Source organism: Cokeromyces recurvatus, assembly GCF_025118155.1.
Source record: "Cokeromyces recurvatus strain NRRL 2243 chromosome Unknown BX663scaffold_5, whole genome shotgun sequence".
Lineage (NCBI taxonomy): Eukaryota > Fungi > Mucoromycota > Mucoromycetes > Mucorales > Mucoraceae > Cokeromyces > Cokeromyces recurvatus.
In genome coordinates, this window is record NW_026251391.1 from 308,211 (window position 1) to 334,601 (window position 26,391).

Consider the following 26,391-nt stretch of genomic DNA (forward strand, 5'->3'; position numbering starts at 1 on the left):
GTGATTGATATCTTGATCTTTTGCTGCTAATATCTACTTATTATTCATGTCTAGTATGCATCAATTTCAATAAAAAGTAAATATAAAATTTTGAATCACTCAATTCATGTAGCATGCATGCTTGATTAAATTTCAAAAAACTAACTCCAAAAAAAAAGGTAATTATAAAGAATCCATCACCACTCAGGTCCGGACCGCAATCTAGTAACCTCGTTAGATTTAGAGTAATAACAAAATATTAACATCGCGATTTTCGTTGCTCAAACGCGGAATTCGCGAAAATTATATATTTGTATATTTTTTTTTAATATTTTTCCCCTTTGTTTTAAACGATTCATGATTTAGAAAAAAAAAGATGAGTTCAAGATCAGAAAGAGCTAATCGTTTAAAGCAATTAAGAGAATCTAAACTTGGTAAAATTAAACCAAGGACTTATGAGGTAATTGATGATTTTAAATGATTTTTTTTTCTGACAAATTTACATTGATAATACTATATTGTTTTGAAATGATTAGAGCGAAGATATTTATGATGAGGTTGGAAAAGATTATGCCGAGCACGATGAAGAATTTGTAGTTGACGATGACAATGCTGGTTATATTGACAATGGTGTTGATGATCAATATTTTTCCGATGAATATGAACAGGAGCCTGAGCAAGGTAATAAACATAATAAAAAAAAAAGAAGAGGAAGAGAATTAAATGACAAAAATAATTAAATGAAGGCAAACGAAAGAGAAGATCAAAGAAGGATCTAAAGAAAAAAGAAAAGGAGGCACTTATTGCAAAGCCTAATCAACAAATTAATCGTTTTTTCAACAATTCAGCTATGAAAGCGGCTTCAAAACCTAAGACATTAGTTGTAAAATACTTTTTACTTAGCTTTCTCCTTTCTTTTATGTCAATTCTGACGAAGTTTTATGTATAGGCCGATGAAGAACAGACAGAAGATTTTATGGCAGAATTATTATCTGGGTTTGGTAGTTCTACGAAAACATCTACCACTAAACTTGTGTCGACTCATAAACTTAAATCTAAAAATGTCGCGGCATCAACTACATTTGCACGTTCTAGAATAGTATTACAAAGAGAAGAAGAGTATGATAATATATTTTCAAATGAAGAAAATCAAAAATATTCATTTAAACCTCCACCTTCACCAAAGCAGCAAGCGCCAGTATCTGTTACAGATGAAAATATGGACGATCTTGACTTTGGGGATGATATTACATTGGATGATATGCTAATTGATGAGGAACAGTTATTGAAAAATAAAGTTGATAAGATGACAATTGGTGATACTACAGTTAAGCCTAATTTCACAACAAACAATAAAGACGACATAAAATCTGGTTTACAGAATTGGCAAGCAGCTGATGCAAATATAGTAGATACCTTCCATCAGGATATTGTCAAAGAAGAATCTCAACAAATGAGTATTTTTGAAAAAGATGGTCATTTAAAAATGTGGTGGTATGATGCTTATGAGCGTAAAGAAAAAGGTTATGTATATTTATTTGGTAAAGTACTCAACAAGAAAACGAACAAATATGTCAGTTGCTGTGTCACTATAAAGAATATCGAGAGGAATATATTCGTTTTGCCTCGTCCATTCAAATTAGATGGTAAGTATCTTGAACTGAAAAGATATGCTATTTAATATGTATAAAAACTAATTCTTGCCAAAAAAAAGATAATAATCAAGAAACTACAGAAGAAGTTCAGATATCTGATGTTTATAGTGAAATATCTGAACTTTTTTCAAGTAAGAAAATCACTAAATTTGCATCAAAGGAAGTTACTAGAAAATATGCGTTTGAGTTGCATGATGTTCCTGCAGAATCAAATTATCTCAAAGTTTTATATGATTTTGAGCAACCTTCACTTACTGGCGAAGAAAAGGGAAAGACATTTAGTCATATTTTTGGTGTTAACAATGGTCCACTTGAACTATTTTTGATAAAGCGTGATATTATGGGCCCTTGCTGGTTGGATATTGTTGATGCTAAAATGAGTTCAACTAGTGTAAGCAGCTTATGTGTATATGTAGAAAACAATTAAGCTTAATATTCTTTTTTTTTTCTTCTTCAAAGGAAACTTGGTGTAAAGCTGAACTTATAATAGAAGACCCTAAAAAAGTGAACCCGGTCATTGATGCTGATGGTAATCGACCTACGCATGTCCCACCACTTGTTGTAATGTCACTTTGTTTACGCACTATTATGAATTCTAAAAAAAATGTAAATGAAATTGTAGCTGCTAGTGCTCTTGTATGTGATCAAGTACAAATCGACAATACTACTTCTATTGAGAAATTAAGCAAAGCCAGATTTACTGCAGTACGCCAGTTAGATAATACGCTTTACCCTGCAAACTTTACTGATGCAGTATTAAAAGAAAAAAGTCAAAATGGCTTCAGCATTCAAGTTGAAAGAACAGAGGCATCTTTATTGAAGTTTTTAATAGCAAAGTTTCAAATGTATGATCCAGACATTATTGTTGGCCATAATTTTGCAGGTTTCGATCTAGACGTTTTATTGCATCGTATGAAGGATTTGAACGTTCAACAATGGCATAGACTAGGTAGACTTAAGCGTAGATACTGGCCTAAATTGCAGGCTGGTGCAGGAGGTGCGGGTGAATCAACATTTCAAGAGAGATTGATCATGAGTGGTCGTCTTGTATGTGACACTTACTTAGCATCTAAAGATTTAATTCGAAGTAAATCCTATCGTATGACAGATTTAGCACAATCACAACTCAAAATTCATCGTGAAGATATCGAGTTTGGTAAATCTGCAGAATACTTCAAACAAACTGACTCATTAATCCACCTTCTAAAACATTGCTCATTTGATGCTTATCTTGCCATTGCACTTATGTTTAAACTGCAGATATTACCTTTGACACATCAACTTACAAATTTGGCAGGCAACTTATGGTCGAGAACTATGACAGGCGCTCGAGCTGAGAGAAATGAATATTTATTGCTGCACGAATTTCATAAAGCAAAATATATTTGCCCTGAAAAAACTTTTGGAGGACCCAAATCAGCTGTTGTACAGGCTATTGAACAAGATGATGATGAAGATGCAGTCGCTATGGCATCTACCACTAAAAAGAAGGTGGGAGGAAGACGTAAACCTGCTTATTCAGGTGGTCTGGTTTTGGAGCCTAAGAAAGGTTTTTATGACAAATATGTTTTATTACTTGACTTCAATAGTTTGTATCCCTCTATTATTCAAGAGTACAATATTTGTTTTACTACGGTTGAGCGTGGTACATTCAAGGAGGGAGAAGAGGTATAGATATTATAGTGATTTATATTATATTATATTAACATTGCTAATTCATTTGTCTAAATTGTAGGAAAATGGTGAAGAAAAAGTTCCTGAAATTCCTGATGATTCATTACCTCAAGGCATTTTACCTCGATTAATTAAAACTTTAGTTGATCGTCGTCGACAAGTAAAATCCTTGATGAATGGTAATATGTCTGAAGCTGATTATATGCAACTAGATATTCGACAAAAAGCTCTAAAATTGACAGCCAATAGTATGTATGGCTGTCTAGGTTTTACACATTCACGTTTTTATGCAAAGCCCTTAGCCATGTTGATTACTCATAAAGGCCGTGAAATTCTTCAAAATACAGTTAATCTTGCTAATAACCTTGAACTTAATGTTATATATGGTGATACCGATTCTATTATGGTTTACACAAATCAAGATGACCTTGAAGAGGTTAAAAAAATGGGTAATCAATTAAGAAAGGCAGTTAACAATCATTACAAACTTTTGGAAATTGGTATTGATGGTTACTTTAAACATATGCTATTACTGAAAAAGAAAAAATATGCTGCCTTATTAGTAGAAGAAAAGTCTAATGGTGAATTAGTTGAAACAATTGAAACGAAAGGTCTTGATCTTGTACGTCGTGATTGGTGTGATTTATCTCACGATGTATCAACACATGTACTTCACCTTATTATGTCAGATAAAGACCGTGAAGATGTTGTAGCTGAAATTCACGCCTATTTAGAAGTAGTAGCAGAACAAATTCGTCAGGGAGATATTCCCTTAGAAAAATATGTAATCAATAAACAGCTCACAAAGCGACCTCAGGATTATGCTGATGCCAAAAACCAGCCTCATGTTCAAGTCGCCCTACGTATGCTAGAAGCTGGAGAGAATGTTAAAAGCGGTGACACCGTACCTTATGTTATTTGTAAAATTGATGAAGAAACAAGTGGCGATAAAAAAGGCTCAGCACTTCGAGCTTATCACCCTGATATGGTTATTAAAAATAACATGCAATTAGATATAGAATGGTACTTACATCAACAAGTCCATCCACCTCTTACTCGTCTTTGTTCACCTATTGAGGGCACTGATCCTGCTCGTTTAGCTGAATGTCTTGGTTTAGATACTAAAAGATATAATATTATAAGTCATCAAGGAAGTTTAAATGAGGATGACTCTGAATTTGCTACTCTTGATTCACAAATCAGTGATACAGAAAGATTCAAAGCTTCCGAAAAACTTATGCTAACTTGTAATTATTGTGGAGAAAAAGGAATTTTGTATGAAGGCATTGTACGGGAATTAGATAATGGAAAACTTGAATGTGGTTTCGATTGTACAAAATGTCATTTAACTATCGATACTACAAGTATACAAGTTCAATTAATGCTTGCTATTAGAAACTATATTCAACGATATTATGATGGCTGGTATGTGTGTGATGATGAAACATGTAATAATCGAACTCGTATGCTATCTGTTTTTGGCCGTCGATGTGCTATAGAAAATTGCCGAGGTTTAATGAGAAGAGAGGTAAATGATAGGAAAAAAAAATAACATATATATGCATATACATAAATATATATATTAACTGCCTTTCCCTAGTACACGGATAAACAATTGTATACCCAGCTCTTGTATTTGTCCACATTATTCGACCCTGCAAAAGCAAAGAAAAAGCAATTGACAGGAACCTCATCAGGTATTATTTTTTTTTTTAAAAAAAAAAAAGTATACGCAATTACTAAGTTAATTTTATATATTTAGTTCAAGCAGAAAGTATAATTAATAAGTATTACAGAGTGCTGATATCTGCACAATGTATACTTGAACAGTATCTTGAGCATTCAGATTATCGTCATGTTGATCTTTTAAAATTGCTATCTTTTTCATCATAGACAAATCTTGATGTATAATAAAAAAAATGTATTGTAACTGCTGCATAAAAATATTCTTTTAATAATACTTTGCGGTGTAAAAAGGTGAAGAATTATATAATAGAGTGCTTGTATACATATGCGTGTGCCCATTTATTATAATAATATCAATACTTAAATATATTTGTTGTAAATACTTTATATGTGGTTCATTTTAATATTGATATTATATCTTCCCTATCATTATAAACGCGCTTCTGATAATGGATCTGCTTTAATTTCGGTGATATCCATCGTTTCCTCTTTTTCAGTATCTATTTCACCAATTGTACATCTATTTTGTTTTAATACGCAATATCGAATATAAGAAGTCTAAATGTATACTTACAAATTATCGCCTCGCACTACAAACAATCCAAGAGGAACAACTTCGGTTCCTTCACTCGAAAATACGCGTTCCTGACAATGTTCTAATATAAGATTTGATGTTTGATCTGTGCCTCTTAATTTGCCCTAATTGAAACAAATTATCCATGACTTTTTATTATTTCCCTTCTTTAGTTTGTTATAAATTTTAAAATGTACCACTAAAACTCGTCCATCTAATGTAATAACTAGCACATCAACTATTAAAAAAAAGAAATGATTTCCATTTTTTTTTTAGTATTATATATTGTTTAATACAAGTTAAAAAAAAAAGGATACAATACGATTCATATAAGGTTGAAGCAAACTCATTCTGTTTTGATTTATTTACAAAAGAAAATAGTTATTATAATATGTAATAAATATTGCCAAAAAAAAAAAGACACTGAACTAAAGTAAATTTTTAAATTAAAAATTTGAAGTCACTTTAGTTAATGATTAGAGCTGTTTTTTCTTTTCTTTTTTTTTTTTTTTTTTTTTTTTTTTTTTTTTTTTGTAAAAGAGGATTCATAAAGAGTGATTTATATGTTCAATATCCTACAATATCCTACAATAAGCTACATTTTTTCTTTTTTTTAGTCGTTCAGTAATATTCCATGTACATGTATTTTTACATGTATTCATTTTATTCTAATAGGTGTTGAACACATTAAATCTATAATACTTTATAAAAAGTATTATTTCTTACTATTGCATGCAAGGATGTTATTGAATAATTAAAACACCCATATAAAAAGCTTCAAGTTGGGGAATTGATGGACAATCCTTCCAGAAGTAAGATATCTTGAAGCAGCGCGAAAATTTATTAACAGTCATTAATTGTGACTATTTAACGCCAAAAATACGGAAAATAAAATAAACGCGTTCTATTTTTTTTTATTTTTTTTTATTACAACTTCGACAAGAAACAGTTCAAAATATTGTAATGGCTAGTTTTGGTTGGGATCAAGGCCAAATTTATTCTACATCAGTACTTCCAGGAGAAGAACAAGTTAATTCTCATTCCGAAATAACTGGTCTTTTCCTTGAATTCATTCAAAACTTTCGACTCAGTAACAATTATATTTACAGGTACCAGAAGAAAAAAAAATTCTTCCCAATAAACAGACATAAAAAAATAAGGGAAAGAGACGAATGATCTAACATACTTCATCAATTTTAGAGATCAATTATCACAAAACCTTTTAACAAAGCAATATTTCATCGAAGTTGATCTTAATCATCTCATCAACTATAATGCCGACCTTGCCAATAAATTAAGTACTTCGCCTGCTACTTTTTTACCTTTGGTAAGACTTTAGATTGAGAAAAAAGAAAAGTATACTATGGACGCTTAATATTGATTTTTTTTTTTTCATTTCAATCCATTCACATTTAGTTTGAAAATGCTGTTAAGGAAAGTGCTAAAAGGATTTTATTTGCTAATCCTAATAATGTTAGTAATATTGATGTACCTGATTGTCAAGTTACTCTCAAATCAGATGCTAATGTCATTCAAATCCGTGATTTAAATGTAAGATAATATTTATATATGTATATAAAAGAGATAACTTATATGCATATTTACGTAGTCTGATTATATTGGTAAACTTGTACGTATTCCTGGTATTGTTATTGGCGCATCCACACTTAGTTCAAGAGCCACTCAGGTTACTGCTATGTGTAGAAGCTGTCGTGCCATAAAGATCATCCCTGTTAATGGTGGGTTTTCTTCCATTGTTTTGCCTAGAAATTGTGATAGTCAAGGTATTGATGGTAAACCTAACGATTGTCCTATGGATCCCTTTGTGATTGTACACGATAAATGTAAATTTGTCGATTCTCAAGTAATCAAGTTGCAAGAAGCTCCTGATATGGTTCCTGTCGGTGATCTTCCTCGACACACAATCTTAAATGCCGATCGATGGCTGACAAATCGTGTTGTACCTGGTATGAGAGCTGTTGTAATGGGTATTTATTCTATTTTTCAAAATAAATCTACTGTAAGTATATAGTTTACAAGATATTATTTAGAGGATGATTGTACTAAAATTGAATACTATCTAATTTAGAAATCAACAGGTGCTGCTGCTGTTAGAACACCTTATATTAGAATTGTTGGCCTTCAAATCGATCAACATAATAATGGTCGTGGAAAACCTCATTTTACTGATGCAGAAGAAGAAGAATTTATCAAAATGTCAAGTCAACCCGATTTATATGAAACATTTTCTCGTAGTTTAGCTCCTTCTATTTTTGGGAATATGGGTATATTTCAAGTAACTCTTTATTTATTTATATTAACCTAGTCTATTTCATTTTTTTTTTTTTTTTTTTTTTTGTATTTAGATATTAAAAAAGCTATTACTTGTCTTCTTTTTGGTGGTTCAAAAAAAGTACTACCTGATGGGATGAGATTAAGAGGTGATATCAGTGTATTATTATTAGGTGATCCAGGTACTGCCAAATCACAATTATTGAAATTTACAGAAAAAGTAGCACCTATTGCTGTTTATACTTCTGGTAAGGGTAGTAGTGCAGCTGGTTTAACTGCTTCTGTTATTCGTGATCCAAGTACTGTAAGTAGAAGATTTTTTTTTTATCTATTTGAAAAAGAAAGAAAGAAAGAAAAAAGGATTTGTTACTGATTTTTATTATCTAGCGTGATTTTTATTTGGAAGGTGGTGCTATGGTTTTAGCTGATGGTGGAGTTGTATGTATTGATGAATTTGATAAAATGCGTGATGAAGATCGTGTAGCTATTCATGAAGCTATGGAACAACAAACTATTTCTATTGCAAAGGCTGGTATCACAACTATTCTTAATTCACGTACTTCAGTCCTTGCTGCAGCCAATCCAGTATTTGGTCGTTATGATGACATGAAGAGTGCAGGTGAAAATATTGATTTCCAAACTACCATTTTATCTCGTTTTGATATGATTTTCATTGTAAAAGATGAACATAATGAGGGTCGTGATATGGTAAAAAAAAAGAACACGTCAATGATTTGTTTCTAAGAAAAAAAATATTTACTTTTATTTCTTTTAACATAGTCTATTGCTAGACATGTTTTAAATGTTCATATGAATAGGCAAACTCAAGATGCTGTAATGGGAGAGATTGATTTGGAAAAAATGAAAGCTTATATTAATTATTGTAAAGCGTAAGTCAAAGAAAAAAAAAGGGAAATTTATTAAATAAGAATTTATAACAGAGTTTGATTTGTGTTTATTAGTAAATGCGCCCCTCGATTAACAGAAGAAGCAGCAGTTAAATTAAGTAGCCATTTTGTTTCTATTCGTAAAGAAATGAAGGAGACTGAACGAGACAGTAATGTAAGATCCACTATTCCTATTACAGTGAGGTAAGTAATATGTGTATAGATATTTATATACAAATTCTTTTATTTAATATATATTATTTAGACAATTAGAAGCTATCATTCGTATTTCAGAATCATTAGCCAAAATGACACTTTCACCTACAGTAAAAGAAAAACATGTTGACGAAGCTATTCGTTTATTTAAATATTCTACTATGGATGCAGTTCAAAATGGTGGAGTAGATGGAATGTCTCGTAGTGATCTTATGGCTGAAATTCAAGTAATTGAGCAAGATATTCAAAAACGTTTACCTGTTGGTTCTCAAGCACCAGTTGCTAAAATTATTAATGATTTCTTAAATCGAGGATATTCTGAGGCTGCTATTAAAAGAGCTTTAACAATCCTTGGTCGTAGAGAAGTATTGCTATTTAGAGCACAAGGAAAAATGGTTCTTAGACAAGCCGTTTAAACAACAACAACAACAACAACTTATTACTACTATATTATTCTTTTTATTGATTTATTCTTCTTCTTTTTTTTTTTTCCTGTAATATAATTTTATGCAAGACAAACATATTCGCTTTATAAATAAATATATAGAGATACAGCTTTAGATGAATCTATCTCCCAAAACAGATAATCGCAAATAACTCAAAATTCATTTATAATACTTTTATTTCTTAGAGCTAGAGTGTTGTTTGCCTTGTTAACAATAATACCTTTCTGACCTTAAACAAAAAAAAAGAACATTATTCAAAATCATCGTTTACTATTTTCATTATTATAAATAGCAAAAAAGAGACGTTGGTAGACAAGGTAATAAGCACTAAATTTAGAAAAGACATTTAGTTAACCCAATTTAATCTTTTGGTATAAAAGTACTGTATTGATCAATAAGAGTAATAATCATAAAGAGTTCATTGTAATAATATTAAATTTATAAATTATTCTTGGAATAATTAGGTTCTTTTAATACTTGCTGTAGTGCTTCGAACTAATTTAGTAAGTTGGCGAATAAAAGGAGAAGGTTTTTCTGTACATAATTTAAAACGAAATAAAATTAGTATCGTTACATTAAAAAAAAATAAAAGAAAAGAAAACCTGTTGTACCATGAATAGCTTCAGGAGTAGCAGTCTGTTGCTCTTCTCCTATTTCTTTCTTCTTTTGTGAAAAGTAGCTTGAAAGTAAAGTTGAGTTACGTTTAGGTTGATTCACAGTAGAGCTTCCTGAAGCTGAAGGATGCAACTGTTTTTGTTGAATGTTATCTTTAGGAGGTGGAATAGGAGGAACTGAATCAATAATGGGAGGAATAAGATTATTTTCTAATAATAATAATAATAATAATTCATAAGTTTATTGTTGTCTTTTTTTTTTTCTCTCTCTCATTCAATACCACCTGCATTTGTATTTGGATCAGATAACTTGCTAAAACTCTTTCCTTAAGATTAGACTCACTAGCTAACATTTATCTTTTTCTATTTGTTCTAATTACCTTAATTTTAACTATAAAATTTCCAAGTGTAGCGCCATTTGATCTTGTTTCATTATTGGCCACTTGATCTCTTACTGTTGGTATGAATGATGCTATCTTTGTCGTAGATCTATTATTATCTGCAGCAGTTATGTTTACTGTACTAGAATGTATCTTTTCATTAAAAGTTTTTTGAATATCAACTATTGATCTTCTAGCCTTGTTATAGGCTGCACTTAAACGCTGAATAGATGTTACTTTAGTAGCTTCAGTTGTCTTCATATCGTTTTTAGTAGTAGCTTTAACATCTATAGTATGATTATTGTTGAAGGGAACGTCATCAGGAATAGTGATAGTTTCTACTGCTATTAATGTGGTAGTATCTTTTACACTAAGTGAAGTCTCGTTAGGATCATTAGTAAGAATCTCAATAGTGGGAGCAATGATAGTCTCAGGATGCTGATCCATAGTATCAGCTGAAGAACTTTCTTCCTTTGGAATCACTTCAACATTCATATTATCTTCAGTTGTCATATTATAAAATAATAAGGAACAAAGAAAAAGAAAAAGAAAAAAGAATACTAATAATGTTATATACATCTTTCATCCTTTTTTTTTTTTTTTTTTACCAATACCTTGTGACACATTTGCCATTTAGAACTGCATAAAAAGATATTTACGTGCAGCTGTTATAAATTAAAAAAAGAAATGACTTTATTTATAGTAATGACCAAATCATGTTTAAATATGAACTTTTTTGTACATGTTCTAAAGGAACCAAATAGTGAAATGGTCAGACTACTTCTTCTTTTTTTTGAACAGAATTAAATGAAAACACTTTTAATTAAAAGCTACCTCCTTCTCTCTCTTATACATTGTATGCATGCAAATTATATTATATATTTTCTATTTCTAGAAGAAACTGGTAACAGTAAATAAGAATAAAAAAACACGTTTATTTTATTTCGTGTTAATAAGCAAAGTAAAAAATTTAAGCACGAGCAAGACGAGCATTACGGGCTAATTGACGGGCATTAAGCTTAACAACCTTCTTATCAGTAGCACGAGAAACAGCTTCTTCCTTTTCAGTGAGGATGATTTCAATGTGACAGGGAGAAGACATGAAAGGGTTGATTCTACCGTGAGCACGATAAGTACGACGACGGTGCTTAGGAGCTTGGTTGACAACAATGCTGGAAATGTAAAGTTCTTCAACATTCAAACCCTTAGCCTAAATTAAAAAAATAAGAAGTTTACTTTACTTTTACTACTACTACTGTTATTCTTCTCCTATATTATATATCTTACCTCAGCATTGCTTTCAGCATTCTTCAACAAGTCATTAACAAACTTGACGGACTTGACGGGCCAACGACCTTGAGTAGTACCGAACTCCTTAACTTGAGCAGTACGACCAACACCACCGTTGAATCTACGGAAGGGGATGGCTTGCTTGTGTTCAGTGACGTTGTTAAGGTAAGCATAAGCCTTGCTCAACTTCATACCCTTAATAGCAGCAGCAACTTCATGAGTGTTTTTGAACTATTATTTAAACAAAAAAATAAAATAAAAATAAAATAATCAATTCCTCCATCTCATTTGATAATTCAACTATAAACTAGAAATACAAACATACGTGAACACGGAGGTAAGAACCTCTAGACTTGGAGGCTAAAAAAAGATGAAGCATACATGTCATTAATACAAATTTTCTTTATACACATGTATATATATAAACATCGTTTCCAATATTTACCCTTGGCGGGGTTAGCTGGTGTAGCAGCGTATCTGACCATGTTGCTCAAGTCTATAATGTTTAAATTGGATTAATATATTGTGATCTAAAAGTTCAAAACTAAACACTCCAAAAAAAAAATCCGCCATTATCAACTCCTTTTTTTTTTAATCCATCCGTTTATTGTCTTATACACATAGTCCATCATTATCTATCTATTCTCTAGAAATCTATTACATATACATACTTGGAAATACGCAAAGAGAGAGGAAGATTCAATAGGTTTACCTGCTGATGGCTTGTGGTCATACTATCAAACCAGGCGAAGACTTTGATTTTTTTTTTGGAAGTAAGTCCGGTCTGTCAATATATAAGCCGGAGAGTCACGTGAGCTTATCCGGAAAACGAACAATTTATTGTATTGAATTAAAAATGAGGAATTAATTTATTAAAAGTAAAATCAAATTTTATAAGGTATCAAGTAGTAAAGAATCGGAAGAAGGGAATAATATATAAATATATACATAGAAAAAAAAAAAGCCCTATTGTGTCTTTGTTTTTTTTTTAGGATAAAGAGTTATGACAGTTTCGAGAACAATCTTTGCATTTTAACTTTGGTAAAGATATAGACAAATTTCCTTTAGGTTGCTGTGTCGCTTGTTCATAATTACTTAAAATAAAGTATCCTCTACTAAGACCAGATTCTTGTTCATGGAAATCCATCATAGCTCTATAAAGATCTTTTGCATTCACCCAAATACTTGGATATTTACCACGAGCAACATCCATAATAAGCACCTGGTTTTCATCTTTATTATAACCACCAATAGGACTAAAATGGGCAAGGGGATCTAGTTGACCAAGAGCAAGTCTTGAATAATTAACAACCATCTGACTGATTGTATCAGATGTAACTAGTTTAAGATCAGATATGAATTGTTCATAACTAACACCACGCTTTGGTTGAACTTTACAGTGTGTTTGTGCTATACAAGTAAACTCATCAAAAGGTATACCATGTTCTTTAATAGATTTCTCTGGTGAACAAGTTTTCATTTGCTCAGCTAAGTTAAGAAAAAATAAATTAGATTCATATCGCAAACTATTGATATAGTTGAGCAAAAATTTGTGTAACTTACAAGAAAACCAACGCCAATTTCCTTTCCAAATTCTCTTTGGGTCTATTTCCAAAGCATTTAAAACCATGGCCACTATTAAAAAATAATAATTAATATTCTATTTTAACTTGGGATCAAAAAAAAAAAAAAAAAAAGTGATAGGAAAAAAACTTACAAGAACTCACACCACCATGATATGGAGATGACTGGGTTGAAAAATTACCCATCAGCTTAAAAAAGCTTTCGGCATAACCTTGTACCATAGCATTTCGAAAAAGTCTTTTTCCTTCAACAGAAGTAAACTTAACCAAGTTAACTTCTTTATTAGTATTAGTATATGTAAAGACTCCGTTATAAGGTAATCTTCCTTGTGTTATTGAATTATCCAATACAGTAGTAGTAGTGGCTTGACGAGAGGCTTGGGAACTAGGAAAAATTGTAATCCTATTACTATTTAACATATTATTCTTCTTTATAGCAATTTGACTAAAAGACGATTTGAGGCCGGTCTTAGATAAAAGCGTACGAGAAGCCATTTTTAATACACAAACGAAAGAGAAAAAAAAATAAGATGAAAAAGATAAGAAAAAAAAAGGAAATAAAAAAAAAGATTTTTTTTATCAGATCTTTATTATTTTTATTATTTTCATGGGATATGACTACGAAACAAATAAATTATTATCAGATTCCGCTCCATCTGATAATAAATTGCGTAACATAATATCCAATCAAATTCTACTCTATTTTATTTTATTTTTTGCATCGGTGTTCTCACCCAGTTAAAGTATACATTTTCCCGTTATAATCATTAATCACTTTTTTTTTAATAATAAACTTTTTTTTTTTCCATTATATATTTAAAAGTATGAAATACGTAATTTTTAAATTCATTATGGTTATTTCTTTTATTTTTTTTAAAAAAAACATAGATTATAATAATGGCTTATTTTTTTTCATTGCATAATAGATATAGCATTTAATTATATATGATGTAAATTTTACTTTTCTGTATTTTTTGTGTGTTATAAATTAATTTAATAGGTTTCCCGTGTTTGTACAATGATGCACTTATCAGATCTTTATATATCTCGTAGTTATTTGAATTTGAAAAAAAAAAATAGTAAACCAAATGAAGACCTTCCTCATTTCATTCATATTTTTAAATCCTGCATAAACTGTAAACTTTTTCTACAAATAAAATAACTCACACTAACAAATAAGTTATTTTTTTTTTATATTTATTAAAGTATTGTACCTTTTTTTTTTTTTTTTTTTTTTTTAAAGGCTGCTAACATAAATAAAATATGTAAAAAAAAAAGAGAGAGAGAAAGAAACTATTATTCATGGTACTAAGAAAAAAATATACAACACAGCATACATCAATCGTTTTTTTGTTTTTTAACGACAGTATAAATCTTCTTACTAATGTCATAATAGAAGAAAAAATCAAAATAGAGTGTTTATGTATCTGCAAAACACAAGCTTATTAAACAGTATTGACAAGACTACTACAGGTGGCTTACTAGTTTATTTGATGTATATCCAATAAAGTTCACTAATTGAGGGGTCAAAGATTTATGCATCATATATAAATTATATCTATTTACATGTTGAAGATCATTTTTAATATACAGTAAATGTGAGTGATTTGTTTTTTTTTTTTAAAAAAAAACCATTAAAATATAAAAAAGTTATACTTGGAGCAAGCCAAAGAAAAAGAAGAAATAATAGTTGATGCTATTTCTTGGAAGAAATTTAGTCAATAATCACTCACTCAATAATTAATTTGAAGCTAGTTGTAATAAGATGGATCATCACGGACATTGATGACAATATAATACAATGCAATAACCTAATTTATACACATGTAATGTAGTTATTACTGTCTTGCTTCTATTATTATATCTCAAATGTCATGCAGAATTTGTTAAGATATCTTTTTTATTATAGCGCAAAAGTTAATGTCTTAGAGTATTTTAAGATCTTATATATAAATATATATATATTTATGTTAATATCGCTGTTGATTAGGACGGGGCAATATATAACTGTTTTTTACTAGAATAGTTATGGATTCTATGCAATACAATTATTGGTCCAAAAATCTTGTGTTAGTAGAGTATTATAGTAAAGAGCCATCTTTAGATTCGTCATTTAGCAGATAAATTTATCTTATGGAGAAGTCTGCCATTGACCTGAACTCTGCATCTTTTAGATATTAAGAAACAAGTCATTTTTTCGAGTTTTATAGAATCAAACCCAAGCTGATAATGTAAGCATTTTATTCTTTAAGAAAAGATCGAAATTACAGAAAAAAAAAAAGCGTATATTAAACTAACTTTACAAGCAGAAAGATCTTTTGAAAATTCTAATCATGAATACTTCAAGAAATTGAGTCTTTTCTTAGAGGCACTAATAAGTCTTTAAACTATTATGTATAATGAACCATCAAACACAGCTTTTTCAATACATAAAAAAGCGAAATAATTTTCGTAGACATACATACATACATACATATATATACATATACATATATAAAATAAAGCAGACAGTTAAACAAGTTTTGATAAAAAAAAAACTTAAAATATTGCTTTAAAACTGATGAAATATTCGTCCAGGGCAATTAATCTGTAAGTCATATAATATACTCTGAACCAATCAAAGATGTAAGATTTGAAGGATAAAAAAAAAAAAAAAAAATTGTGCTTTCGGTAGATAAATCTAGGAAAAACATGCACTGTCCATAATAATATATCAAAAGTCTAGAATTTAAAAGAATAATTAACCCTAGTCTATACCAAATACAATAAGAAATTAATTTTTCTGTATCATTAGAATATAGTTTACTAAGGTATATGCTTATCTAACTATCTTTTCGGATTCGTCTACCGTTTAAGTAAGAGAGACTTGATTGGATATTCTTACCTTACCATATTTTGTTTATTTTGGGCAAAAATAGAAGATTTATCCGAAATAAGTTCCAATGTTCTTCTAATAAGAAGAACAAAAGAACAATCTAGAAGACAAAGCTCAATATTGTCTCTGCTCCCGAAATCAATACATGTTTCGTTGAATTCTTCAAATACATATATGTATATACATATTGGTAAATGTAATATTTTGCTTGATTGATTTTCTTTGCACTCATCTAGAATACGTTAAAATTAGCTATATTCATAGCTTAGTTTCCTTAAGTAGTTCAAATATAATATAATTTTAAGAATAGGCGTATAATTATTATAGCTAATTATAAATATACTAATCCAGATATAGAGTAATACGTCTAGAATTAAATGTATTCGGTAAAATTAACTGATGTCCCTTTAATATTCTGAGGACCAAAATTTGGGTAAGTAAACCCAGTTTTGTATAACAATATTTAACCAATTATCATGAACACTAACGTAACACTAATTTTTTTTTTTCCTTTTGACCTGTTGTGATATGTTATATTTTCTACCTTAAAACTATTCCAACGATCCAAAAAAGAGATCTATTTTATAAACTTAAAAAAAATAAAAATAAAAAAAAATAATTAAAAAGAACCATACTGATTTATGTATTTTATATCTAACTTTATATGTCAAATTTCTGTGCTTAATAATAATAATAATAATAGAAAAGAAAGAGAGAGGTTATATATATATAAAAAAACTAGCTAATCAAAAGAATGTTTGAGTTGTACAAAAAAAGGATAATATTTGACTGTTAATAAAGAGGCTCACTCTTTCTCTCTTCCTTCCTTCCTTCCTTCCTTTCTTCCTTTCTTTTTTTTTTCTTTTTCGTTTTAATATTATACAGTTTTCTTTTTCGATTTTGTAAATAAATATTTGCGCGTACAATAATACATTTTAGCTATAAAAAACTATTTATACTTTATAGTATGGATAACAGCCATAATAAATATCCCTTAAATTTAACTCATCAGGAACAGCGAATATTCTCAGAAGAACAAGTGCAAAAAGATGAACCGCAACACTCTGATCAACAACAAAATAATAATATTTCAGACTTGCTTGATTTCTTTACAACCCTCGATTCAACAAATGCTGACCAAAGTTTTATTTTCCCTTCTGATAAAATTATTACAGATCCATTTTTTAAAAATAAAAATATAATCGATAGTCTATTACATACTGAACAAATAAAAGGCGATTCTTCCTTTTTTGATGCTACCGCCATGGCTCAATTGATGATGAATACTCACAATCATACTGTACTCCAGCCACAAAATCCTGCTATTTTATTCGATGATAATATGAACAGCATATTCTATATAAATGAAAATACAACGGACAAAAACATTGACGGTTATAATGATGCCAATATGACAGACATAATTAATGCTGACCAATATTTACTTCATGGACAAACATCTCATCTTAATTTTCATCAGGATACTAGTGACGACATACGTATTTCTTGTAATCCTTCACATAATAATCCTGAGCAACTACAACAACAATCAAGAGGAGAACAAGATGTTTTTGATGAACTTATTTCTCTTGCAACAAGTAGTAATGAAAAAGATGAAACATTGCAAACTATAAATTCGACATGGCAGCACTACAATCAATCATATCCTTCTTTTAAAAATAATTCGAATATCAGGTCTATGGAAACATTAGATAAGTCCATAAAAACTGAAAAAGGAAAGGAATCTGAGCTCACTAAAAAATATTATATGCCTCCAAAACCGTCTACTAATGTAAATATTAATGATCTATCCAAAAATGAAATAAAACTATTTACTACTACTAGTAGTACTGTCATTAAGAACAATTATCTAATGGAAAATAATGATAGGTAAGAAGTCTTCTTCTATGGAAAAAAAAGAAAAGTACAAATACAAACATGTACATATCTATATACGAGTATTTAAATTTTGAAAAAAAAAATACATATAGAATATATGAACTGGATATTGTTCAACAACCTTTAAGAGCTAGAATGTGTGGTAATGGTGCAAAAGATAGAAGACCTATAACACCTCCACCGATACTCAAATTGACAGTAAGAAAGGAATCCGGAGAAATTACTAGTCCAGAGTAAAAATAAATAATGTAAATTTATAAATTTGAAGAGATTGATTCTTATTAACACCATGCTTTTTTTTTTTTTTTTTTTTTTTTTTTTTTTTGCTTTTTTTGTTATATAAAAACTATAGAACAATTGATGTATCATTTCTCATTGTTATGTGTGATTTTTGTCAAAAAAGTGGACCGAATATAAATGAAACAAGTAACTCCAAAAAACAATCATCAAATGGGTTTAGTCAAGTTGTTTATTTTCCATTATCTACTTTTGATTCAGGGAGCAAAGAAAATTATAACACCTTTAGATTGAGGAGCTTAGCTGGATCTTTAGTTTCTTCAGCTATTAAATTATACGATACAGATGGAGAACTTGGGATTTATTTCATCTTTCAAGATATAAGCTTAAGAACAGAAGGTACATTTCGATTGAAATTCTCTTTGATAGACATAGGATTGTAAGGGTTATTATTATAATAATTATTATTATTTAACATAACTCATACTTAATCAAATAGACCTTATATACGTACTGTTAACACATCTACTGTGTCACATGTACTGAAAGTGGTTGAATCAGAGCTTTTTACAGTTTATACGGCTAAAAAATTTCCTGGTGTTGTTCGTAAGTATTTAAGCAACTATCTTTCTTCCTCTTCCTTTTATTTCGATAAAGAGAAAACTTACTGATTTCATATCACAATAGAATCAACTTCGTTATCAAAATGTTTTGCTCGTCAAGGAGTTAAAATGCCTATTCATAAAGAAAATACTCATTCAATAAAAAAACGTTCTACATCATCCAATGGTAATGAAAATAATGAAGCAGTTGTATTAGAAGAAGAAGTGCTGCGGGAATAATGCGCTTCATGTTATCAATACTGCAAGAATAATACACTTTATATCATCAATCGCTTTTTGATAATTTAATAAATATTTTAATAAATCAAATACTTTTTTTTTATTTGACCTGAGTAACGTTTAACAATAGTTAAACAAAGAGAAGGATGTTATATTTTAAGATATTGTTACCATAATGCCGGTTTTAGTTTAGAGTTTAATTAGCATTGTGAGACCATTATAGCTTTTTTTTTTTTTTTTTTTTTTTTTTTTTTTTTTTTTTTTTTACAGTGAGTTTAGATATTGTTAGCTTTTTATCAGACGAATTTAAATTTAATTTATGTTAGGATATCAGCTTATCTATAAGTATTCTTATATCTCTAAAAGAAATAAGTTGTTTATAATATAACAATGGATTTTTTTTTGTTTTCTGACAAATGTTGGAAGCCTGCCAGGGCCTTTCCATGTCAAAATATATATAGCTGAGATATTTCTGGCTACATTCACAACATATCGCTACCACAGTGCGCTGATATACAAAACTTGTTTCACATTATGGCCACAAGCATGTGATACAAACGTCAAGGCTTCATGTTGGCAATTGTTACAGATTTTAGAGGTTTTGAACTCATCAATGGTAACTGTAATAAAAAATACCTCTCGTTTCCCATCTTTTCAAGGTCCTCCACGAAATTCTCCTCAGTTCACTTCTGTTCTTCTTTGATCTCTTCGGGGCTTTACCTACTATTCTATCTCCATAAAAATAAAGCAATCAAAGATTTTTTGCTCTTATCTTCTTGGTATGGGAGAGGCTTTAATTTGTTGAGCCTTTCAATAAAAAAAAAAAAAAAAAAAAAAAAAAAAAAAAAAAGAGAGAGAGAGAGAGAGAGAGAGAGAGGGAAGTTAGGAGTATTATTTCAGCATAATGACATTATTGTTAAGTTTATGTCGTTTGCGTGGTAGTTCATTGAAGCTTATAACCTTCCTATAAAATGTAGGATGTTCGTTATACTTTATTTGAAAATTTTAGACACAAGAAAGCGGATAGTGCATTGATACTGCTTACTTTGGATTGAGGATAAAGGGAGGGGCTCGGAAATAATCCAAATATTCCAAGTAAAGGGAAACGCTGCCCATCTAAGGGCTTGTGTTTTATAATCAAGATTATATTTGAACAGAATAATTGATAGCAAAAGGAAGTGCTTTTCAGATATAGAAGACTCTATTAGTCCCTAATAATGGAGATAAGCTCAAATTTCTTTTCAATGCTACACGATCACCCAAACAAGCTATTAAACCTATATTACAATTAACAAACTCCTTTTCTGTTATACTTGTTATCAAAATCATGGTTATCATTTTTTAACACATATCTAACCTCTTGATAGCAATTTCATACACCTGGTCAATCAATTATCTCTTCTGCTAACCATAAGGATCACCCTAATATAGTTTTGTTAATGCGTCTTAATATTCCTTTTCCAGCCCATCGTATAACATACGACAGTCCTTTACTTTTCAAGTATGTTCTCTTATCATATAGCCTTAATAGTTTAAAATTTTTGGATTTTACAATAAGAAACTCGTGCTATAGAGACGAGAATAAACCTGGAACCAATTTTGCCATCAAATAGAATCAGGATAGTATACTAAAGTGACTACACAATTTATTAGCAAAATTGAAAAGGATTGAACTTTGAAGTTATCCTTTTCTACTATAGAAGTCCTACAATATTCTGAAAATACTATTATAGCATCCCATCTACTAACAATCTACTATGAGCGATATCTCATGTTTGCTACTACACAATATTTCAAATTGAATATTGAAGCATCTGCTCAATCCTATAATATCGATAATTGTTTATTCACAGTTGATACTATCAAAATTGTTATTAGGATATTACCAGCTAAAGAAGCTCCTAGAATTGATGATCTACTTCAAGAAATGTCACACCCCATATAAGACGTAATTGTACCTATCATTTTACGTTTGGTTCCTTTTTTTTTTCTTTTTGTTGGCAATGATCATATACTCTAAAGAATTGACGAATAGCCCAAGCCATTCTCATCTATAAAAAGGGCTCTCTAGAAGATCCCTGTAATTACCGTCTATTTGTTTCACTTTAATACTTCAAAAAAAAAAGAAAGTATTAGAGCATTATTCGAAAGATAGTGTTTCAATAAATAGCCTACACATTGGATATTGCATAATATGGGCTTTGTATGGCTCAAGGATCAACAGATCCAGCTCTTTGTCTAGTTGAAATATGTAATATTTTTCGTTATCAAGACAGTACCACTCCAGTAGTACTTTCATTCATAGATACTAAATCAGTATATAATACCATCAATTGAAGCTACATACGGAAATGCCTTAAGAATATAACACTTGACCCTCCCCCTCTCCTTTACTTGGCTTTCTTCAGAACTGTTTTTGATGTTGTGCAGATTAGAGTTTTCCTGAACAATGTTACCTCATTCAGTTTTTAACCTACAACTGGTATCCTACAAGGATCGATTATATCAGCTTTATTATACTTTATATATGTATCAATGAATTGCCATAGCTGCTTCATAAATATGAACGACATAGCTATGAATTGGGATACCGATGGAATCCGACTAAATGTAGTTGTACTTGACACCTTCAGACCAGCCCAATTACATATAATATATATATAATGCTCCAATCCAGAGATATGATTCATTTTCCTATCTTGGAGGTGTACCATTTAGTTCGAATAGAGTCTTTCGATACTTCTGAACTTATCTGTAGTAACATTAGCAAAGCTTTCGTAATTATAATCTATATATCTAGCTATTGATGTCAATAGTCAAGATTTTACCACTTCAATTTGTGTTCCTAAATGGTTTGATCTGAATTTGAATATGGTTTAGCTATTTCTAACATCACCTCAGTTCAGTGCCGTAAATGGGAAGAAGGTGCTTAAAACAAATATATTAAAAAGATATTTGGCGATTCCGATATGTCAATTATTAAAGATATGCTACAGATGGCTAAATCCCCGCCCCCCATGCGTAAAAGATTACATATTCTACAAGTTCATTTTTTTGTTATGTTCCTTAACTTTGTCTATAGATGCTCTTCTATCTTAATTAGTACTATTCCTACAAGATTCTACAACTAGATCTTTATGGTCAAAACTCTCATCAACTAATTCAGTTTGAAAAAAAAAATGCTAGTCTAAAATGCATTCATTAATATTTAAAAAAAAAAAAAAACTTAAATAGTACATTCAAATTTTATTGCTAATATAATTTACACCAATATAGAAATGCACCTAATAAATCAAAATGACTAACATAATGCCAACCGTTTATATCATCAGATTTTATCTTTTGGTTTCCTATATCCCTTGTTGAGCGTAATTGATATACAGTATGTCATCTACTGTCTCCAAATGCATGGTCGATTCTAGATGCCTGAAACCATTAACATTTCTTTCAAATAAATTTCCAATAGTATCAACCGTGTATATCTTTAATCTTCTTCCTTAGTTTGTCCATCTATACAACTTTTCACAAACTTGGTTACCTTTTCCCTCCCTGCCCCCACCAATATAAATTCACCTTTATTGTCGTCACATCCTGGTCAGTAATTCCTTAGTTGGCTACCATCTCCTCCCTCTCAATAATTGTGCCATAGCTATAACTTTGTTCTCTTTTTTTTTTTTTTTTTTTTTTTTTTATCCTTGCTCCTAAAAGGATTTTTTTTTTTTTTAAACGTATTAATTTCAATCTCAGCTTATTTATGCCCAATAAGTAATTTAATTTTATTCCTATGCATAGTCACTCAAAGCATTATTCATAAACTTAGTTTCTTCCTCTTTCTTATTATTATCTCTAACTATACATTCATACAATTATATTAGACTAGTATCTAGAATAACTTATTAGTCACATACGTCCCATCATGTCTGCAACACCTCGATTCTGGCAAAAGTTGGGATTAAGAAAACAAATCAAGTCATCGTCTTCTTCAGGTACAAAGAGATGATTTGAACATGAGTATTAATTTCAAACATGTATATAAACCAAACCAAACCATTGTCTTATTAAACGAAAGTAATTTAGATAAACAACAAAATGAGTATTCTCATTCTTCTGCATTTACAGTTCATGAACCGTCTACTACTACTACTACTACTTTGGCAGTTAAAGACATCGATTATGATAAAAATGGAAATCAAGTGAAACGTTTCAGGTACATAATAATAATAATAATAATAAAAATTAAAATCTTATGATAAACTAAAGCTATTAATTAGTTATGGTAATAATAGTGATCAAAAGCCAATATTATATAAAGCGAGCTCTGTTGCAACTATAGGCTATCCTCAGTCATCAAATTATAATGCCAATGAAAAAAAGATAATTAAAAGAAGCTCATCAAAAATAAATTCTTTGAAACAGGTGAATGATAATTTACAAGGTAAAATAGTTATATAGATATGATACAAAATGCTATGACAAAATGTATTTTTTTTTTACTCATATAAAAAAAACATAACAAAAAGACAAGGTATCATTCTCTTATAATAGAACATCGATGGATCTATTGAATTCGCAACAGTCGAAATTGCCTATACCTACTACTGTAACATACCCACAAACGTCTACAAAGATTCAAACTCATACAGATACTGAAATGGATAATAATGTGGGACCTCGAATGATAAGGACAAAGAGTCATCAATCAAATGTATCTGTTACATCATCTACAAATAACACTAGTAGTCAATCGCCTCCGACATTGGCATCTGCTTCTTCTGGTAGTAGTGAAAATCAATCAAGACAGCAGACAAGAAGAAGTGAAAGTAGTTCATCATTAAGTTCTTTTAGTGACGACAGCGAAAATAATGAAAATAGATCCTGTTACTTGGCACGAAAGTTATCTAATGAAAGTGTATTATTATCACCTGCAGCTGAGAAGCGTCTGAGCAGTAATACTAGTACTATTCCTAGGAAAAATAAGCAAGCGATGAAAGAAGATATGATTATTATGCTCCAAAATGAATTAAAAAAGGAGAAATCTTTTATACAATCCTTACAAGGACAAAAAGAGGGTTAGATATTGAATAGTTTGAAATTAATTGGTATTCATTGATACTATTTATCACATTTTAGCAATTGCAAAGGATTTAGACTATTTTTGTAAACTAGTAGATGATATTACAGATGAAAAAGACGAATTTAAAAGAAAATATGATGAAGAAAAGGTAAAAATAAATCAATAGAACATATGCAGAAATTACTAACGCTTATATCCATATAGCTTCAAAACGAACTCTTGAGAAATGTCATTGCTGATATGGAAGCAAAGTATGTCATAAATCAATTCATGTATTATAGATATCAAACTAATATGTGCATACACACATGTTAAATATAGTAACGCAATAGCAAATAAAAGTAATGTCAGCAATGAAAGTTTAATGCTCACTATATCCGAAATGAAAAAGGAAACAATAGTATGCAAATAGACATATTAATATATAATACCTTTTTTTTTTTTTTTTTTTTTTCCTAATTACCTTGTTTAACAATATAGGATTTAAAACAGCAGCTATCAAATGATAAATGTTTGTACACTCAAGATTTAGGTTTGAAAAACAATGAAATTAATCAACTTAAGGCTCACTTAGAACAAACCCAAAGACAAATTCAAATATTGCGAAAAACAATGGAACAATTGCTGAAAACTGATGGGAAAACCTTTAGTGATGATATTCATGAATTTAGTAAAGAACTGACGAGAAAACGAAGGTATGATGCAAATGAAATACATATTCAAAATGCTAATGTTATCTATTATACAAGTTTCATGATAGAGCAGAAATATTATGAAGACTATCTTAATAAATCGAAGGACGAGTACTCATTTTTACCGTCATCTTGTTATCCAAATCAATATGTAATACCATTCAATAGAACTGATAATAGTATTGATAATCAACAAAGGCCTACTTCTTTAAGATCAATGGTAAGTGAATGTGAGGTAATATAAATCAGATTATCAGAATCAAAAATTCTTAACTATATATGTAGCCTGAGGATTTCTCTATAAAGATGGAATTATCAAAAAGACGTAAAGAACAATTAAAGGAAATATTAGGAGAAGTAGATTCTCAATTAAACAAAGTTAAACGGAAGGTTAGACCTTCTTTTGACACATAATCAAACTAAACAATTTGCACTAGTTCGTACCATTTTCTTTTCTTTCCCTCTTACTTTTTAAGCAAATAAATAAATAAATATCATAAAAAAAGGGCAACATATTTGTATAGAAATATATTTTTATATTTTTTTATTTACTAGATATTATTATTCTTTTTTCATTCCAACCCTAATCTGATATTAAAGAGATAAGAAAAAAAATTTAGTGACCGAGAGCAGCGATGGCAGAGTTGACATCCTTAAGGGCATCAGCCTTAGATTCAACAGCCTTCTTTTGGATAGCAGCAAGGGCAGTCTTGCGTTGGTAGTAAGCTGCAGACTTGGCCTTACGCTTCTCTTCGAGCTTAGCAACAACATCTTGATATTTCCAACCAACTTCGTGAGAGATACGACCAATGGTGGTGTACTTACGTCCGGGCTTAAGACGGAGGACACGAAGAGCATCAGGAATAACCATACGCTTCATACGGTCATAAGGAGCAGGAACACCTTCGAAAAGCTTGATACGATCCAAAGCAGCAGCACCACGAGCAGTCTTATGAGGGATCATACCACGGATGGCCTTGTACAAGATACGAGAGGGAGCACGGAAGTGGAAAGCACCACGTCTGGGGTTAACGACGCAACGCTTATTGAGGTAAGCGTGGTACTTCACTATATGAATAATAATAATAATAATAATAGAAAAGAGTTACAAAATGAGATCTTTTTTTTTCCAATATTTAATCAAACATAATGTCGTTCTATATTATACATACATTTGTTACGGAAGAATTCACCAGAAACGTTCAAGGCTTCACATCTAACGACAACAATCTTTTGACCGTTAAGGGCTTGCTTAGCAACGATGCTAGCCAAGCGACCTAACAAATGGCCTTTACCATCAATAACGAGAGTCTACATGAGTTACATGAATAAAATTAAATGTGTTAAAATTCCACTGAATACATTTCATAATGTTTTTTTTTATTTATTTATTTTTCTTTCTCTTTCACAAAAAAAAATGTCTCATTACCTTTTCGAAGGTAGACATGGTTAATGTTCTATGAAATAAAGAGACAGAGCAAAATTTTACAATCCCA

The 26,391-nt window shown here is 30.1% G+C and overlaps 10 protein-coding genes across 10 annotated transcripts; 5 read left to right on the top strand and 5 right to left on the bottom strand.

The window, feature by feature from the left end:
- Positions 1 to 355: 355 nt before the first annotated feature.
- On the top strand, positions 356 to 4,860 carry BX663DRAFT_429565 (DNA polymerase family B-domain-containing protein; the record flags this gene model as incomplete). The annotated part of the gene is made up of 7 exons (XM_051522739.1): positions 356 to 439; positions 516 to 660; positions 726 to 859; positions 929 to 1,520; positions 1,694 to 2,025; positions 2,094 to 3,302; positions 3,370 to 4,860. The coding sequence occupies 7 exons, from the start codon at positions 356 to 358 to the stop codon at positions 4,858 to 4,860; spliced, it is 3,987 nt and encodes a 1,328-aa protein (XP_051385456.1).
- Positions 4,861 to 4,982: 122 nt separating this feature from the next.
- Positions 4,983 to 5,990, bottom strand: BX663DRAFT_499828 (uncharacterized protein). Its single transcript, XM_051526237.1, has 4 exons — positions 5,891 to 5,990; positions 5,766 to 5,806; positions 5,569 to 5,693; positions 4,983 to 5,514 (listed from the first exon to the last, which is right to left on the bottom strand). The coding sequence occupies exons 1-4, from the start codon at positions 5,916 to 5,918 to the stop codon at positions 5,424 to 5,426; spliced, it is 285 nt and encodes a 94-aa protein (XP_051385457.1). The 5' UTR covers positions 5,919 to 5,990; the 3' UTR covers positions 4,983 to 5,423.
- Positions 5,991 to 6,389: 399 nt separating this feature from the next.
- BX663DRAFT_499830 (MCM2/3/5 family-domain-containing protein) lies at positions 6,390 to 9,553 on the top strand. Its single transcript, XM_051526238.1, has 10 exons — positions 6,390 to 6,677; positions 6,769 to 6,895; positions 6,985 to 7,119; positions 7,178 to 7,588; positions 7,658 to 7,853; positions 7,935 to 8,164; positions 8,248 to 8,568; positions 8,641 to 8,750; positions 8,823 to 8,951; positions 9,013 to 9,553. The coding sequence occupies exons 1-10, from the start codon at positions 6,532 to 6,534 to the stop codon at positions 9,377 to 9,379; spliced, it is 2,172 nt and encodes a 723-aa protein (XP_051385458.1). The 5' UTR covers positions 6,390 to 6,531; the 3' UTR covers positions 9,380 to 9,553.
- A 214-nt stretch (positions 9,554 to 9,767) lies between these two features.
- Positions 9,768 to 11,088, bottom strand: BX663DRAFT_283580 (uncharacterized protein). The gene is made up of 4 exons (XM_051521994.1): positions 11,018 to 11,088; positions 10,404 to 10,903; positions 10,308 to 10,344; positions 9,768 to 10,233 (listed from the first exon to the last, which is right to left on the bottom strand). The coding sequence occupies exons 1-4, from the start codon at positions 11,034 to 11,036 to the stop codon at positions 9,980 to 9,982; spliced, it is 810 nt and encodes a 269-aa protein (XP_051385459.1). The 5' UTR covers positions 11,037 to 11,088; the 3' UTR covers positions 9,768 to 9,979.
- A 281-nt stretch (positions 11,089 to 11,369) lies between these two features.
- On the bottom strand, positions 11,370 to 12,189 carry BX663DRAFT_499834 (50S ribosomal protein L22). Its single transcript, XM_051526239.1, has 4 exons — positions 12,139 to 12,189; positions 12,019 to 12,053; positions 11,691 to 11,924; positions 11,370 to 11,613 (listed from the first exon to the last, which is right to left on the bottom strand). Exons 1-4 carry the CDS (start codon positions 12,176 to 12,178, stop codon positions 11,374 to 11,376), a joined length of 549 nt encoding a protein of 182 aa, XP_051385460.1. The 5' UTR covers positions 12,179 to 12,189; the 3' UTR covers positions 11,370 to 11,373.
- Positions 12,190 to 12,554: 365 nt separating this feature from the next.
- BX663DRAFT_499837 (Phytochelatin synthase-domain-containing protein) lies at positions 12,555 to 13,895 on the bottom strand. The gene is made up of 3 exons (XM_051526240.1): positions 13,411 to 13,895; positions 13,257 to 13,328; positions 12,555 to 13,181 (listed from the first exon to the last, which is right to left on the bottom strand). Exons 1-3 carry the CDS (start codon positions 13,769 to 13,771, stop codon positions 12,682 to 12,684), a joined length of 933 nt encoding a protein of 310 aa, XP_051385461.1. The 5' UTR covers positions 13,772 to 13,895; the 3' UTR covers positions 12,555 to 12,681.
- A 3,107-nt stretch (positions 13,896 to 17,002) lies between these two features.
- On the top strand, positions 17,003 to 19,254 carry BX663DRAFT_499846 (velvet factor-domain-containing protein). Its single transcript, XM_051526241.1, has 5 exons — positions 17,003 to 18,041; positions 18,143 to 18,283; positions 18,403 to 18,726; positions 18,787 to 18,893; positions 18,975 to 19,254. Exons 1-5 carry the CDS (start codon positions 17,119 to 17,121, stop codon positions 19,127 to 19,129), a joined length of 1,650 nt encoding a protein of 549 aa, XP_051385462.1. The 5' UTR covers positions 17,003 to 17,118; the 3' UTR covers positions 19,130 to 19,254.
- Positions 19,255 to 20,858: 1,604 nt separating this feature from the next.
- Positions 20,859 to 21,074, top strand: BX663DRAFT_429776 (uncharacterized protein; the record flags this gene model as incomplete). The annotated part of the gene is made up of 1 exon (XM_051522754.1): positions 20,859 to 21,074. A coding segment is annotated over one exon (216 nt), but the record flags the coding sequence as incomplete, so codon positions are not given.
- Positions 21,075 to 23,290: 2,216 nt separating this feature from the next.
- BX663DRAFT_283870 (uncharacterized protein) lies at positions 23,291 to 25,372 on the top strand. Its single transcript, XM_051521995.1, has 9 exons — positions 23,291 to 23,336; positions 23,401 to 23,564; positions 23,655 to 24,198; positions 24,260 to 24,351; positions 24,408 to 24,454; positions 24,525 to 24,603; positions 24,684 to 24,898; positions 24,953 to 25,115; positions 25,181 to 25,372. Exons 2-9 carry the CDS (start codon positions 23,550 to 23,552, stop codon positions 25,307 to 25,309), a joined length of 1,284 nt encoding a protein of 427 aa, XP_051385464.1. The 5' UTR covers positions 23,291 to 23,336; positions 23,401 to 23,549; the 3' UTR covers positions 25,310 to 25,372.
- A 139-nt stretch (positions 25,373 to 25,511) lies between these two features.
- On the bottom strand, positions 25,512 to 26,342 carry BX663DRAFT_549475 (60S ribosomal protein L16; the record flags this gene model as incomplete). The annotated part of the gene is made up of 3 exons (XM_051531150.1): positions 25,512 to 25,963; positions 26,068 to 26,206; positions 26,325 to 26,342. The coding sequence occupies 3 exons, from the start codon at positions 26,340 to 26,342 to the stop codon at positions 25,512 to 25,514; spliced, it is 609 nt and encodes a 202-aa protein (XP_051385465.1).
- Between the last annotated feature and the right edge of the window lie 49 nt (positions 26,343 to 26,391).

Excerpts from the sequence above, each read along its gene's own strand:
- BX663DRAFT_499830 (XM_051526238.1), top strand. The coding sequence starts at position 6,532 with ATGGCTAGTTTTGGTTGGGATCAAGGCCAAATTTATTCTACATCAGTA. Across the intron at positions 6,678-6,768 it reads AGTAACAATTATATTTACAG|AGATCAATTATCACAAAACC; the intron begins GTACCAGAAGAA and ends CATCAATTTTAG. Across the intron at positions 8,165-8,247 it reads TTATTCGTGATCCAAGTACT|CGTGATTTTTATTTGGAAGG; the intron begins GTAAGTAGAAGA and ends TTTATTATCTAG.
- BX663DRAFT_499837 (XM_051526240.1), bottom strand. The coding sequence starts at position 13,771 with ATGGCTTCTCGTACGCTTTTATCTAAGACCGGCCTCAAATCGTCTTTT. Across the intron at positions 13,329-13,410 it reads TCATGGTGGTGTGAGTTCTT|TGGCCATGGTTTTAAATGCT; the intron begins GTAAGTTTTTTT and ends ATTTTTTAATAG. Across the intron at positions 13,182-13,256 it reads AAATTGGCGTTGGTTTTCTT|CTGAGCAAATGAAAACTTGT; the intron begins GTAAGTTACACA and ends TTCTTAACTTAG.
- BX663DRAFT_499846 (XM_051526241.1), top strand. The coding sequence starts at position 17,119 with ATGGATAACAGCCATAATAAATATCCCTTAAATTTAACTCATCAGGAA. Across the intron at positions 18,284-18,402 it reads GGAGAAATTACTAGTCCAGA|AACAATTGATGTATCATTTC; the intron begins GTAAAAATAAAT and ends TAAAAACTATAG. Across the intron at positions 18,894-18,974 it reads AAAATTTCCTGGTGTTGTTC|AATCAACTTCGTTATCAAAA; the intron begins GTAAGTATTTAA and ends ATATCACAATAG.
- BX663DRAFT_499828 (XM_051526237.1), bottom strand. The coding sequence starts at position 5,918 with ATGAGTTTGCTTCAACCTTATATGAATC. Across the intron at positions 5,807-5,890 it reads GCTTCAACCTTATATGAATC|TTGATGTGCTAGTTATTACA; the intron begins GTATTGTATCCT and ends TTTTTTTAATAG. Across the intron at positions 5,694-5,765 it reads TAGATGGACGAGTTTTAGTG|GGCAAATTAAGAGGCACAGA; the intron begins GTACATTTTAAA and ends TGTTTCAATTAG.
- BX663DRAFT_283580 (XM_051521994.1), bottom strand. Across the intron at positions 10,345-10,403 it reads ATTTTATAGTTAAAATTAAG|AGTTTTAGCAAGTTATCTGA; the intron begins GTAATTAGAACA and ends TCTTAAGGAAAG. Across the intron at positions 10,234-10,307 it reads TGATCCAAATACAAATGCAG|AAAATAATCTTATTCCTCCC; the intron begins GTGGTATTGAAT and ends TATTATTATTAG.
- BX663DRAFT_283870 (XM_051521995.1), top strand. Across the intron at positions 24,604-24,683 it reads AAATGAAAAAGGAAACAATA|GATTTAAAACAGCAGCTATC; the intron begins GTATGCAAATAG and ends TTAACAATATAG. Across the intron at positions 24,899-24,952 it reads GAACTGACGAGAAAACGAAG|TTTCATGATAGAGCAGAAAT; the intron begins GTATGATGCAAA and ends CTATTATACAAG.
- BX663DRAFT_499834 (XM_051526239.1), bottom strand. The coding sequence starts at position 12,178 with ATGGTCAGATACGCTGCTACACCAGCTAACCCCGCCAAGG. Across the intron at positions 12,054-12,138 it reads ACCAGCTAACCCCGCCAAGG|CCTCCAAGTCTAGAGGTTCT; the intron begins GTAAATATTGGA and ends ATCTTTTTTTAG. Across the intron at positions 11,925-12,018 it reads GTTCTTACCTCCGTGTTCAC|TTCAAAAACACTCATGAAGT; the intron begins GTATGTTTGTAT and ends TTTAAATAATAG.